Source organism: Pipra filicauda, unplaced genomic scaffold, assembly GCF_003945595.2.
Source record: "Pipra filicauda isolate LSUMZ 115617 unplaced genomic scaffold, ASM394559v2 scaffold133_size2016399_pilon, whole genome shotgun sequence".
NCBI lineage: Eukaryota > Metazoa > Chordata > Aves > Passeriformes > Pipridae > Pipra > Pipra filicauda.
The window spans coordinates 393,192-407,140 of record NW_024103807.1 but is presented as its reverse complement, the minus strand read 5'-3'; the positions used below and the strand labels follow the sequence as shown (position 1 = coordinate 407,140).

The 13,949-nt window shown below is 45.1% G+C and overlaps 1 protein-coding gene across 5 annotated transcripts in view; it reads right to left on the bottom strand.

Moving 5' to 3' along the window:
* The window catches only part of PRDM11 (PR/SET domain 11), a 51,055-nt gene that overhangs the window by 15,463 nt on the left and 21,643 nt on the right, over positions 1-13,949 (bottom strand). The window contains exons 6-7 of one of the 5 annotated variants that reach the window (XM_039378252.1): positions 8,372-8,784; positions 3,526-6,728 (exon numbers count right to left, since the gene is read on the bottom strand). The exons of 3 other annotated variants lie outside the window; for them this stretch is intronic. In XM_039378252.1, coding sequence (XP_039234186.1) covers positions 6,145-6,728; positions 8,372-8,784 — 997 coding nt within the window. In that variant the 3' untranslated portion in view covers positions 3,526-6,144. Of the gene's footprint in view, positions 1-3,525; positions 6,729-8,371; positions 8,785-13,115; positions 13,184-13,949 lie in introns of those variants that run through there. One more of the 5 variants, XM_039378251.1, reaches the window with a different exon arrangement.

The following is a 13,949-nucleotide window of genomic DNA, read 5'->3' as shown; positions in this document are numbered from 1 at the left end:
GAACAATCCTAAACATCCACTGGTCAGATTATGTGACCGACACATCTGTTCTAGAGCAAGCAGCAGTCACAAGTATTGAGGCCATGTTACTGAGAACGCAGCTGCGCTGGGCAGGGCACGTCTCCAGGATGAAGGACCACCGCCTCCCTAAGATCCTGCTTCATGGTGAACTTGCCACCGGCTGCCGCATGAGAGGAGCCCCGAAGAGAAGATACAAGGACTCCCTGAAACAACATCTCAGCCTTGGCCATATTGATCATCATAACTGGTCTACTCTGGCCTCCAATCGGGAGGCCTGGAGACACACCATCTATAACGCTGTGGATGCTTTTGAGAAAGCAGACAGGATCACCCTTGAGGAGAAAAGACAACGCAGAAAGAATTGTGCCTTGCAGAATATACCATCTAAGGAGTCTTTCTGCTGTGCCTTTTGCAACCGGACATGCCTGTCTCGTATTGGCCTTTTCAGCCACCAACGCGCTTGCAACAAACGTGGGTAGAGCCCTTCCCAAATCTTCGTTCGCGAAACCTGGCCATGATGATGACTCATGTTCCTACTAGTGGACATGAAAAAGGCTTGGTAATACTGGCTCCAGCTGCCACCAGCATGTGCTCGCAACACCTACCCAGGACCATGAGGAGGACCCATCATGGCATGTACAGACCCCAAAGCACACCCGAACGGTTCATAGATAAAGCTTATTCTCTTCTTATGCCATTCGCCTCTGTTATTCAGCGCTCCCTGATGCAGCAACATTAATGAAGGCAAGTGGCATATGGCTCCTCTGACTGCTGCTGCTACTAGTCCTTGCTCAAGTTCCCTTATACAGACAGGTATATCTTTGGCTTAAGAAATCTGCCAAACTTTCCTTGCATATTCTTCCCTTTTCCAGCCATGTGAATGCACTAATTAAGACACAAGCCCACCTGCAGGTGATCACACTAACCCACATACATAAGGTCACAAACTTGGTGAAACTTCCCACAAAACACATAAAACAAGTCTGTAGTGTCTCAGACTGCCCAAGAGTCCAGCAATTCTGGTTTTAATGTTAAGCAACTGTGCACGTGCCTGCAAGCAGTTGTATTTTTCTTAATGTGTGCTACCCAGGATTCTCTGCCATTTTCAGCAATTTTTTAAACAGTAGACTCTGGCACTGCCAAAATTGGCTTTTATTAACCCTTCTTTTACTTTTGGTCACAAAACAAAAGAACTTTTAAACTACCAGTTTGTGTATTTGAAAAGGAAGAAAGACCTGGACCAGCACATTGGGAAGGAGGCCCTGCAATGGCACAGCTGGCAGGCTGTTGCTTCTGGGTGTTAGTGATCACTCATCAAAAGGTGGATCAGGCATTCAGACAGCCATGAGATACACAGGCCTTGAAATATACCAATGTGCTGTGGTCAGTCTGATACCCTGCAGTACAGGAGATGCTAGAGGATGCTCTCCCCAGTCCAAGCAAAATGTCAGGATGCTTCCTAGCATCCCACTGTCCACAACAGTATAGTGACAAGATCAGGGTGCCCCTGCAAAGGAGCCTGGATACCTGCAAAGATTTACCAACCGGAAGTCACTCAGAGATCCTTAACACAACATACAGGACTCACACCCCCACAGCCAGTGGCACCGAGGAATTCACTGAGCAGTGCCAGGATGGTCCGGTGCAGTCACAGAAAACTGCATTTGACAGTGGGATTTAGAAAATTCCCTAAAATACAACTTTGAACAGGAAGGGGAGAGTCTGGTTATCTATTCCCACCACGGCTCGCTTTTATTATTAAGTATTTTGTTAAGCATGAGCATGCTTTTCCTATTTATTGCTCTCCTTCTGCCTCTACAGCCTCCAAGTTTCTGCCTGAGAGCGTCCTTCAGCTCTGCTGCCTGTGTCCAGTAGCTCTGGCCACTTCCTGGAGCAGTGGGGAGCTGGGAGGAGAGCGCAGTGTGGAGGGTATGAGCTGCAGAACTGCTGCAACCCTGCAGCATGCTGCCTGGCCGCTCACTCCCATCCAGCCTCCTGCAGCTACCAGCCCCGCCAATTTCACCAAGAGCCCTTAACAGAGAGTTGTGGAATAATCCAGTCACAAACATGTTTCCCCACAGCTGCTCCCAGCTAGTAAGTGGTTTACCGTCCTGGAGAGGAAGCTTTCCACCTGTGATACTTCCCTCAGGTAAGGTAAATGGGATGAGATCATCCACACAAACAACCCAGTGCTGCCCAGCCTCAGGCTCCAGTGTCCCCAGAAGCTCAAGACACAGGTTACAAAGGACTGCATAAATCTTATACTGGTCTAAGACACCTAGCGCTGCTGCACACCACAGGTGCTTTCCAAGGATGGAGAAAGTCATTCCACAAAAGGGCAGCCTGCTTGGTGAATAGGGAACACAAATTGCCTGCTGAGGAGAGACTGCAGGATCTGCCTTCTCTGACACATGTCCCGAAGCCAAAGTGCTCACATCCTGAACAACCCAACCCTTCCTGTGAAGGCTGGAAAGTACCCAGTTCCCCCCCCAATGCCAAATACTCAGTCTGGATTGAGGCAAGGAGGCTACCTTGGTTTGGATGCCCAGGACAGGCATGGTTAGGCTGACCCAAGCAATGCACACAGATGGGCACAGCCCTGCTTGTATAGCAGCTTTCCCAAGGGACCACGATCCTCAGAGGAGGACTGGGGTCATACTGCTCCCAGGACATATCCAGCCATCCTCAGCTGCATCTGGTCCTACAAAGGTGCATTGCTACCAGCCACAAATAGGTAATTTCATGTCCTGCCCAGTCCCTGGGACAGGTCAGGCTCAGATCCTGCCCAGGCTACTCAGGACCAGCCATTGTACCAATGGAGACCAGTTATAACCCAGCTGTAGCTATTGGGGCTTCAATCAACCCCATCACTGTTGGAGGCACAGCTCCTTGCTTTGCAGGACCACCTTTCTCATAGACTTTCCAGCTAGTAGCAAATAAACATCATTTTGCCCTTTTTTCTAAGCCACAGCCCACTCAGGACACCAAATTGCCACATTTTGGGATGGTCAAGTGAGCATGCCCAGAAAAATGTCAAGGTATTTTTTGGCAGCTGGGACCATTCCTCCCAGGAGGAGGTCAGACCCTCCAGAAGAGACAGCAAAGAGGAAGGGGACGTTTTCAGCTGGAGGCTCAGGCTTTTATCTTTCTCCCCTCTGCTATCCCCCTGGCCTTGCCTCATGCCTCCCTCCTACCCACTCCATTGCTTACCTTCCATCTGGCCCCAGGGGTGCTCTGATGTCACCCTGACAGGCAGAGTAGAGCACTGCAGGGAACAGGCCACTGGCCTTTCCAAAATCAACATCGGGCACAGAGTCAGGGCAGGAGATCCCATGCAAGAGAGCTGCCACCAGCCCAAGCTGGTGCCCCGGGACGCCATACCCAGAGACCCTGCCTCAGCACTCTGATGCTGAGTGTCTCCAGGAGACCCACATCCGTGACAGGCTTGTTACCAGCTCAGGCAAAAATTGTATGAGAGAAACAAATGACTCAACAGCAGCCGTGTTAAAAGTGTTATATATTTATTGCATTCTTAACAAAAATACTTTTAGAAAGAGAGTTTTTTCAGCATGTACAAGACATGATACTGGGGTTGAGCACAGCAGTTTGCTTTGACACAGGCACTTACTTCAACAGCCAGTTAACATGATGGGTGCAGGAGGAAGTATCCTTTGCGAGCCAGTACAGAAAAGCCACTCCACCGAGGGGTCTACACAGGGCAGGAGATATGTCCCCTGATCTGGACCAATCTGTAATAGTCCACAGAGGAAACTGGGGGAGATATCATGCAGTCTACAGTAAAAAGTCCTTTTTCCTGACCAGTACCCAGCCTTTGGGGGTTTGTATTGAGAGCTGTGCATCCTTCACCAGGATTCTCTCTCTTAACACAATCTGTGCGGGCAATTGGATGGCAGCAATGATGCTAACTCCCTCCAGTGCCCAGCACCTGCAGGAGTCTCCTTCCTTGCAGAGTTGAGGGTTCCCAGAAGAGATCCCCCTGGACAACATCAGAGGATCTAATCTTATCAGTATACCCATGGGAGAACATCAGCAGAGACCAAATATTATAAAAATATAAAATACCACTTTTAATATATAGTAGCAGCATTATATCGACCCAGAAAGCCTTTAAAGCATATCACCTTTTCTCAGTTCTCTCTGATTCATAAATTAGATCCACTTCCGCCAGATTTCCCAATCTCTCTTTCATCTGAAGAGAGACTGTGACTTTTGTAGAATACAAATGTTACAACAGAAGTAAAAGGACATCCTCAGAGGAAGATGAGCAAGTTCTGCCCCGGTCTGGCACCAGCACTACAAGGAATGTCCTCGGCATGAAACCAGTCAAGCGATTTCCCAGAAAGGAGGCTTTTCTCCTAGCCAGACCACTGCTTCCTTGAGCAAGGGCCTTTTACTGCACCACTAAAAATAAATTACTTGAATTAAAATTACAGAACATCTAGGAAAAAAAAAAGGAAAAGGAAAAGCAGGTCAAGTATACCTGACACAACAGATATACAATGATCTTTCCAGAAGAGAAGCTAGTGCACTATACTTTCAAAGGACAGGTCAGACAGACTAGAGAAGATCCCTGAAGATCACACAAAACAAGCCATTCTTCTGCTTTACCATGCTGCCTATGTTCAATTCCCACTGAAGTTTCTGTAAATTTTTAGCCAAGTTTGTAGCCCAGACATGGCATGATGATGCTCATCCATATTAACTGGAATATCTTCCTGCAACCTGCCTCCAAAAACAACAGGACAGCCTGGAGAGCAGTGGTGTGCTGTGTGTGGTTAACACCTTGGTCCTTTTCCCTGCTGATCATGATAATGATCCAGATTTTTTCAGAAATGGGGGCAGCATGGTAGATGCAGATGTGCAAATCAAGGAGAAAACAGACATGTTATAAAAGAGCTACCACATACATTATCACCACCTGAGGTGACACTATTAAAGCCTAGTTCCAGAATCAGGGTTGTACATGGGAGCCTCACACAGCACTAAACAATTCAAATGTTGTAACACAGTCCTTTCTTGCATCTCTATGGGGAAAGAAAGCAGTACAAAATCAACACGTCTAAGATTTTAATCTATGTAGCTGTGAATTTAGACTGTAAACTCTTCACAGTAGGAGAACACAGAACAGATCCCATGCTAAATAACACTAAGTGCAGAGTAACTGTACTGAAGCTGACAGAATTACAATGAAACAAAACCAAACTGTTCTTAAGGTCAGAAGTAGGCCCTATATCTTTTGTTGTTTCTGTGCAGTCTTTCATGTTCTGAAGAGGGTAAGGTGATCCAAAACTGAAGATTACAACATGCAAGAAAATAATATGATACAATTCTCTTTAAATGTTGTCGTATTATGAAATAATTGTATTTTAACTGCAACTGTGAAGGGTAGGTAAGGGTTTCAGACCTGAGCAAACAAAATTTAAATTCTTTAATATAAGTGCCTGTGCTACTGCAGGATCCAGGCCTATGCCATCACAGCCCTTCTCAGAAGTCTAAAACCACCGTGCTCAGACCTGTCCTCAACATCATGATTTCTTCACTTCTCTGCAAAAGCTCTTTTAAACCCCTCTCCCCAAAACTGTGTATAAGTCACAGTAAACCCTGGATTGCTCACTATTGCTGAATGCACAATAAAAGAATGAGCAGTAAGAGTCTTTAGAGTCATAAGGCTGTATTTCTGCACATATCGCCTATACTAATTTTCAGGATGGGAAGGCAGTAGTAGGGTAAATTTGTTAGTCAATTGCAAAGGGAGCTCTGTAGCATGTTGTTGCTATAAATAACATTTCACAGGTATGGGAAGAGATTCAGATAATGATTCCTATTGCATCTCAGTTTATAGAGCATTTAAAGCATGGGGAAATCAGTGAAAACTCCTACTCTCTATGAATAGAAAGACGTCCTACATTCCAAGATTCCTCTTTGCCATTGCAGAGGGAAAGTCCTATTATTTAGCTGCCATAATTCATACAGCTGGCAGGGGGGTGGATGGGTTGGGTCAGCTGTTTACCTTCCCCACAGAGTACTGATACACATAGAGAAGCCATGTGAGCATGCAGCAGCTCAGGAAGGAGCACCCTTCTTTACTTTATATGACACTGACTAAAAATGTTTTCTCTTTTGTGACCTGGTAGTCCGTGCAGGAGTCATCTGTTTTAGAGGGTTTTGGTTAGACACTGAACTAGGTTCTGGGGGCTGTTTAGGGCAAGTGTCTTGTTGACAAGACCCTTGCATGACACTAGGATCTTGTGTCCTATGGAGAGCCTGGACCCCATTACGTATTTCTGTTAGTGTTTGGCACATCTGGCCAACCTGGCTGGTGAGGTCAGCCATCCTCTGACTGACGGCATGCATGCTGTCTGCCATGTCCCTATGAATGGCCACCAGCTCCTGGCAGAACTGCCCGAACATGTCTGTTTGCTGAGCATGGGAATGGAGAAGCTGGCGATCGAAGCTGGAGAGGGGTGGGTTCCTTGTGCGGGGGTGCGGGGGTCTGCAGGACGAGGTGGTGCGTGGGGATGGACAGTGCAGTTCCTGCCTTTGGCTGCTAGCTTCCGAGTGCTCTGATGAGGAAGAAGTGCGGAGGAAGGAGGGCCCGGAGAGATGATTGACTCCTGCACCAGCCCTCTGCAGCGAAGCGAAGTGCTGTTCCTGAGAAGTGCCTGGCATCTCTTCATCTTCACCAGCTTAAATAGAAGAGGAAGCATGAATTATTAGTGTGAAATCCCTCACAACTCTGGCTTCTGTTTCAGGGTATCTCAAAGAACATGTAAAAAGGGTTTTCCCCTCCCCTCAGTTTGCCATTTCAGACAAGCCTGTAGTTTCTAATGCATAACTCAACATGCAAGTGCTGCAACGTTAGCATCTGGGTGACAAGCTTAGCCATAAGAAGCTGGAAGAGTGGATGAACCCAAGCTATTATGGTATCCTGTACACAGCATCGTTTGTTACTAGAATATAAATCCATTTCAGACAGTAGCAATGACTCCCTTTCCCCAAAACCATAAGTAGCTAGCACACTCCAATATTTTGGAGGGACACAAACTCCTCACGCAAAAATTCTGCTCCTGTGTCATTTCTTACAATCCCTGCACTGAGAAAAGCATACATGTAGTATCTGCTGCTCGCAAAGCGTGTACTGCAAAACCACTATGTAGCTTGATATCACTAAGACAATGAGGCAGTCAGGTGTAGCAGCAACAGCACCCTATGTTAATCAGGCAAGTACACTTGATGCAAAATCAAAACCAAAGCAAAACACTAGGGGAAAATTCTCATTAGTCTGATAAATATATAGTGATCTGCCAGTTCACAGGTACAGGCATATCAAGAGTAAGAAGAGACAAGACTTCACTTGTTGCAACTGCCCACTATCTCCTTGCACAAGCTGTTTTCCTTTTACCTCTAAAATAGTGCCACTGGCTTCCAAGACAGATGATGCAAAGAATGACCAATTCCCACTTTTTAAGTTCTTGAAGATTTTTGTCCTTGCTTTCCCACTAACACTACTACAAATATGAGATCAGATCTAATGTGGTAGGACAGTGCCACTCATGAGGTGTTAGCTGACTCACTTCCCAAGAAGTTATCCCCTTTCTCTCCTTTGTACCCCTAAAAGCTCACAGACCAAGAAGCTGCATCTCCATGACGAAAACCTGTGTGTACACAGCTATGGAAAGAACTTGCAAAAGCAGCTTGTGGTTTAGCGCTGGAAGGTGTCTGAGAATTGTGGAAGAAAACTTCAAAAGCAGGGCCAGCAGTTCCTTTAAAACCAGTGAAGAAGCAGTCGTTATCATCTATCTTCTTCACAGCATTTATGCTGATCCTTCAGACCACTACTGAGAAATCGTAAGTGGCCCAGTCTCAGAGCAACGAACACCAGTGATCACTGAGACCTCCAACAGTCCTTTTGGAAGTGATCCATTAGTGACTGGCAGATGACCCCCAACTTGATAACACTGCTGTTTTATCACAGTGAAGATCCCCTAATCCATTACAAGCATCTTCCCCACAGACTGGAGGTAGTTGCGCTTCAACTACAGATGCTCCCTCACTTGTAGGATTAGGTCAGATTTATAATCCATCATCTACCCTTAGAAGACAGTATAGAAAAGAACTAGATAAACAGATAAAGAAGATGATCTTAACTTGGAAATAATCCACCTCAACACCCCACAACCACCAGAGCAGGCTGTCTTGAAACCAACCACAGCAGTAAGACCTGTCTTGACAGGTAACCCAGCATCTCACACAACACACAGTGCTCTTATGGTGTCAAACTGAGGTATCCAAGCATAAGACAAAGAGGTGTTAAGGCAATGATACTTACAGCTTGTTGACAGGCTGTCAACCACGTCCAGATCCGCTCTCTGGAAGACGTGCATCTGGTGGGATGAATGCAGTGTCGACTCGATGGCTCTCTCGTGGGCGGTCAGGACGATGGCCGAGGGCCGCCCCATGCTGCCAGGGCTGGAGAGGGACCTCTGCATGAATGCCAGTTTGTCCTTGGTCCTTCTCTTCATGTCGTCCCATCTGTGTTTAATGTCTTTTACAGACCTGGGGACCTGGCTGACTGATGTGATCTGCCTGGCTATACCTTCCCAGATCTTGTCCCTGTCGGCATGGGATAGACGCATTGTCTCCCTCCCAAACAGCATGGCTTCATTTCGGGTCACCTCAGTGACCAGAATGTCCAGTTCTTCCTTGGAAAACTTGGGCTTCCTCTTTCGTTCAGCCATGTTCCTTGGGTTGAACATCCCACAAAGCATAATTGGGTAAAAGGAAATCAGTGCAAAGCAGCCCCCTGCATCCAACCACTTGGCCAGTGCAGCACTGGGGCAGAGGAGTTCGGTGGGATCCAGCTCCCCCCACCCGCAACAACCTCTCAGTTTTCCTCAATCGCACCAGGAAAAGGCAGCCGTTTTGTTTTTAAGAGGAAATTTTCAAGCTTAAGAAAAAAAACACCAAGCAACACTAGTGTGAAGGAGCCTTCTCAGCTTTACAGGTAAAATGAAATTTTATACTTCTTCTGATGTCCTGACTTACATATGAGAATTTCAGTTCAGTCTCGTATCAGTTGCCACAGTTCGTACACAGAAAAAAGTGTGTAAACTCACAATCACTCGCAAAGTGAATTAGCTTCTAAGGTGATATTGCTCAAAATTTTGAGGGAAATTTAGAGGCCTGAAATACACTGTTTTGTTCTGCCTGGCACAACATGCAGTGGAATGTTGTTTACACCACCCTTTCTGTTACAACTTGCAGGATGTCATGCAGAGGCTGTATCAAATCAGTTTTTTAGCGTAGGGCAACTTTGACTAGACTCAGGCAATTTCTGCAACTCACTTTCCCTGAGGAAAGGTCTTTTTTTCAGCATCATGGTACTGCACATCCAGCATTTGTCTGCTTCACAGCAAGCTCTTGCTTCACCCAGAAATGGATGCTGTTTCCCATTGTTCTTAAAAGGAATGAGGCCACCCACTTGTTTTTCCTGGCTAGGCTTTCCATCACTGTCACTGACAGGAGCCTGCACCCAGTTTCTGGTGCTTCAAACAAACAACTCATAGCCTCAGCCCATTGAGAAGAAGAGGCAGCCGTCCTGAGAAAAAGCAGTTTTGTCCAAAGGGAGTGTATGTTAATTTTTCCAGCCACAGTCAAAGGAAACTTTAAAAATAAACAAAACATTAGTCCTAACTATGTTTTTTTACTGGGGAAAGAAAAGAAGGCAGCAGATCTATTTAATAGGGAAGGAAAAAACCAGACTGTCTGAACATGCAGTTTTGCACATAAACAAGGTGGAATTGCAGACAGAGGAATAATCTGCAGCCTGGGCAATGGACATCTGTGTATATGTATGCAGCACAGCACAGAGGAGATCAGAGGCCACATACAAGAAGTATATCTTAATGGTTATGACACCTATCAACTGTATCTCTGAAGTGACACCATGGGCGGGAAAACCTATTGGTTTCTCAATGTGTTCAGTTTCTTTCGGCTTATGGCCCCAAATTAAATGAAACCAAAGATGCTACTACTAGTAGACAGAACGTTTGATTTCATTTAATTTGGGATCTATTGTTAGTATTATTGCAATGTTAGGGGAATAAATTCTGGCTGGGCTAGCTTAGACCCTCCCCTTTCGAAGAAATACATTTAATCGTAAGATCTTGGCCAACTGCCCTCCGTGCAGGCAGAAAACCCACCTGTAGTACTTTCTGAAAAACTGGTATAAGTGAAGGCTCCACATTTGTGATGGCCCTGCTGGTGCCTCCTCAGAGATAGATGCCTCTAAGCACTGCCGTGGCCCAGCGCAAGATAAGTCGTTTAGGATGCACTCCTCTGAAAGGTGCTTGTGGGCTGCAGAGTAAGAAAAACCTACAGAAAGGCAATGACCCTTGTCGGTTGTTGTTCTATTTTCTCCTCCGTGCTGTTAACACTGTCGTTTAATCAGTCTCACTAATGCTGCTGCCCTCCATTGGGGAAAGTGTCAGAAGCTTGGTTAAAGCTGGAAAACCAGTAGGAAAAGCTGCTCAAATCGAGGTCATACACAGGGAAAGCTGGGACCTAAGTGCACAGATGTATTTCTTTGGAACAGACATAAATGCATGCTTGAGATACTGTTTTGGTGGAGCTTCATTTATAGAGAGGAAGAAGGAGCGTTTAGAGAAGATGGCAATGAAAGATGAAAAGCCAGCAAAGCACTTGCTACACTGACCTCAAAAAAAACCAACAAAAACCCCTCACCAAATTAAAAGGAAAAAGGAGTTCTCCCAGCTGAACACTGGAAAGAGGGAAAAGGCTACTCGGAACATTGAGCAAGGGAATATTCACACTATGATTTTTATCACATTCAGCCAAACTGGGCTTCGTGTATATTCTCAGCAGGTACTCATGACTGCACAGTATCATCAGTGCCTCCATGCGGCAGAAACAAACCTCCATGTGGCAGAAACAAGCTGCTCTGGTGAAAAGTAACAATATTTTGCAAAGTGCTCCTGGGTAGCAGTGAGCTTGCAGAACAGAAGTCTCCCCAGAGCTAGCTGCAGGGTCAGGAAACCTGACACACCCTCTTCTCGCTGAATTCACGGCTACTGTCACTAGCAAAACTGAACTGTTTGGGAATCAGAGCTTTTTTGCTCTTCCCAGACAGGGTATCCCATCAAGTGCATTTAGGACAGCCTGTGGTAGGTCCAGATATTCAGATTTCAGAGTTTCCATTCATTTGCTCCAGCATCTAAGACAACTTAACGGATTCCAATAGCAAACTTGCCACAGAGAGAGTAATGAACTCTGGTCAGTTTTAATCACAAATTCAATTAATGTTAGGTTCCTAGCAGGCACATTTACCTCCTCCTTATAAAAATGCAGACAGTATTACTAGCAGAGAGATCTGTTTCCCCTCATGCATTTCCTCTAGCATGCAGTATGTCCCTAGAGACAGTCACCAATATTTGCAAGCACCTCTCTGGGTTGCCATGCGGGGTGTTTTAGCAAGTTCCAGAGGAATCCCAGCTGTGAGGCTGTGAATTCACACCTCAGCCCAGGTCAATCTGTGGTGCAAAACAATACAGCTATTTCTTTAAAAACAATTGACATTGTAAACTACCTGAAGAGTGGGCACTTAATGATCACCCCACAAAAAATATCAACCAACTCCACTGTTCTTGGCCTCTAAGAAACAAGTATGTAACTTTTCCCAGGGCCTTTTTGGTTTTTTTTACAGGGATCACAGTACTTTAGGATCCTTTTGCTCTGCATAAATTTGCAGTGGATAAGAACATTTGCTCCATTTGCTGCAAGGTAACAGAAATCAGTTTATGAAGTTCAACAAAATGACATTCATAAACTGGTGACTTTTACTCACCCTGAACACATGGGCAGTCACAGTAACCCTGACTTTTTTTAATGTTTATTTTTAAAAGGTCCTGTAAAGTTGAAACAGCAGTTTAGTACTTAAAGGATCTACTGATCTAAGTTGGTCCTGCTTTAAGCAGGCTGCTGGAGTACTCGACCAGAGCTCCCTTCCAGGCTTTATTACTGTATGAAGATCAAATCACAGACATCTCCACTATAAGGATACAGGAAGATTTATAGAACAGTCTGGCTCCCCATGACCTCTTTGTTACTATGCTTGGAGAGGAAAGATGGCAGAAAGGAAGACAAAGGAAAAAGAAGTGAGGAAGACTTGCACCAGACTTTTCATATGAGAAAGGATAAATCTGAACTGTGCCAAAAGCCTAAGAACTCAGGTACTCACATGTAAGAAGGGATACAGACTATAAATGCCTAAACTAGCCTGGAAACCCAAATATGAGGCACTGCACTCCAATAGTTCAGTTGGGCACCATCAGTTTGCTGGTACTTCCTATCCTGCATCTCAGTCTGGGCCAAGTGACACATCAACAGAGCAATGTTTCCTGGACTTTCTGAATTACTTTAATTTTTTGTTCATATCCATTATTTCTAGAGAACAGTAACAACTAAATAACAGAATTTCCTCAGAAGCAATCACGAAAACGGATGGTTCTCTGCAACCCTTCAGAAGCTCCAAGAACTCCCATCAGAAGCAATTTACAGGTTGTGTCCAAGAAAGCATTAATTTTATTTGGGGTTTGCTGCAATCCATGATAATCAGTGCCCAGAAAAATAAAAACAGAGGAGGACGTTTGCACAAATCAAAGCCATGCAGTTTTATAAAGTATTGCAAACAACAGCATTTTACTCTGGACAGAGATGAAGGGTGCATTATTTTTCTGCCAGCATCCAGCTTAGGAGAACATGCTCCCAGCATCAGGAGTTCACACTGGCTAACTGAACGACGAGAGAAAGGGTACGAGGATTCTACCATTGTCATGCCACCTGCTGTGCTTCAAACTCCTTCCTCCCTGTCATCCACTGCCCTGGGTAAACAGTCACTTGAAATTAAACCAGCAAGTGCTGCAGTGTACATATTATCCTCAGTGGGAAAATGAAAATGGGCTCAGATGTGGTATTCAAACAACAAAAATAATAGGCAGAGATCTACAAGAAGAGAGAGGAGTCAGCACAAGGTGCCCTCCCCACACCATACCCACCTACTCAGAGGGTGAGTAGATCTACTTTGCAAAGCACTCCATCTGTGAGTGATAGCAAAGAGCACCATCTGAAAAACAAAAAGAGCGCTGTCTACAGCGTCCTGAAAGTATGGTTTCTGTGAGCAATCTCAGTGTCAGGTGATGTTCTGGCATAGGATACCAAGCACACCTCAGTTTGAAAAGTGCTAACAAACCAAATTGAGGCTTTTTGAGGACCTCTATTGCCACGTGAACTGTCAGTGACACTCTACATAATACTACTGTTAGAAGCAATTTTCAAGAGTAAAATTTTCAAGAGTAAAATTTTCAAGAGTAAAATCAGAAGGATTTTACTGGTATAACCTGCACAGGTCCTTCGGTACACCCGTTTCCAGAAGAGTTGCAAACATACCCCTTCTGCAAAGCCATAACCTCCTTGCCTTTCAAGGTTGTACAGAACAGCACAGACCACGCTCATCTTGAGACTGAATCATGGCAAATACAAGTTCAGGCAAGAACATTCTGCTTTTCAGTGCTAGGACCACAAGTAGTGCCCATTTAAATCCAGATATCAAGCTTATGTTCATGGCAGTAGAAAAAAGAGATCATCATAGAATTTTTGCTTTCCAAGACTGTTTTGCCCCAGCTTCACTGTCATGCAGAAAAATTAAATCCTTTGCTGAACTTAAAGAACACAAATGACAGAACAGCTGCTATCCATGTAAAGACTCAAATGGAGCAAAAGTAGTGCAACCACATATGACCAATTAGGTCAATCTTGCATCTACCTGTACTTTACACTCTTTGTTCCTTCAGTGAGTGACAGCTGAAAATCCTAGACATCCAGGCTGACAA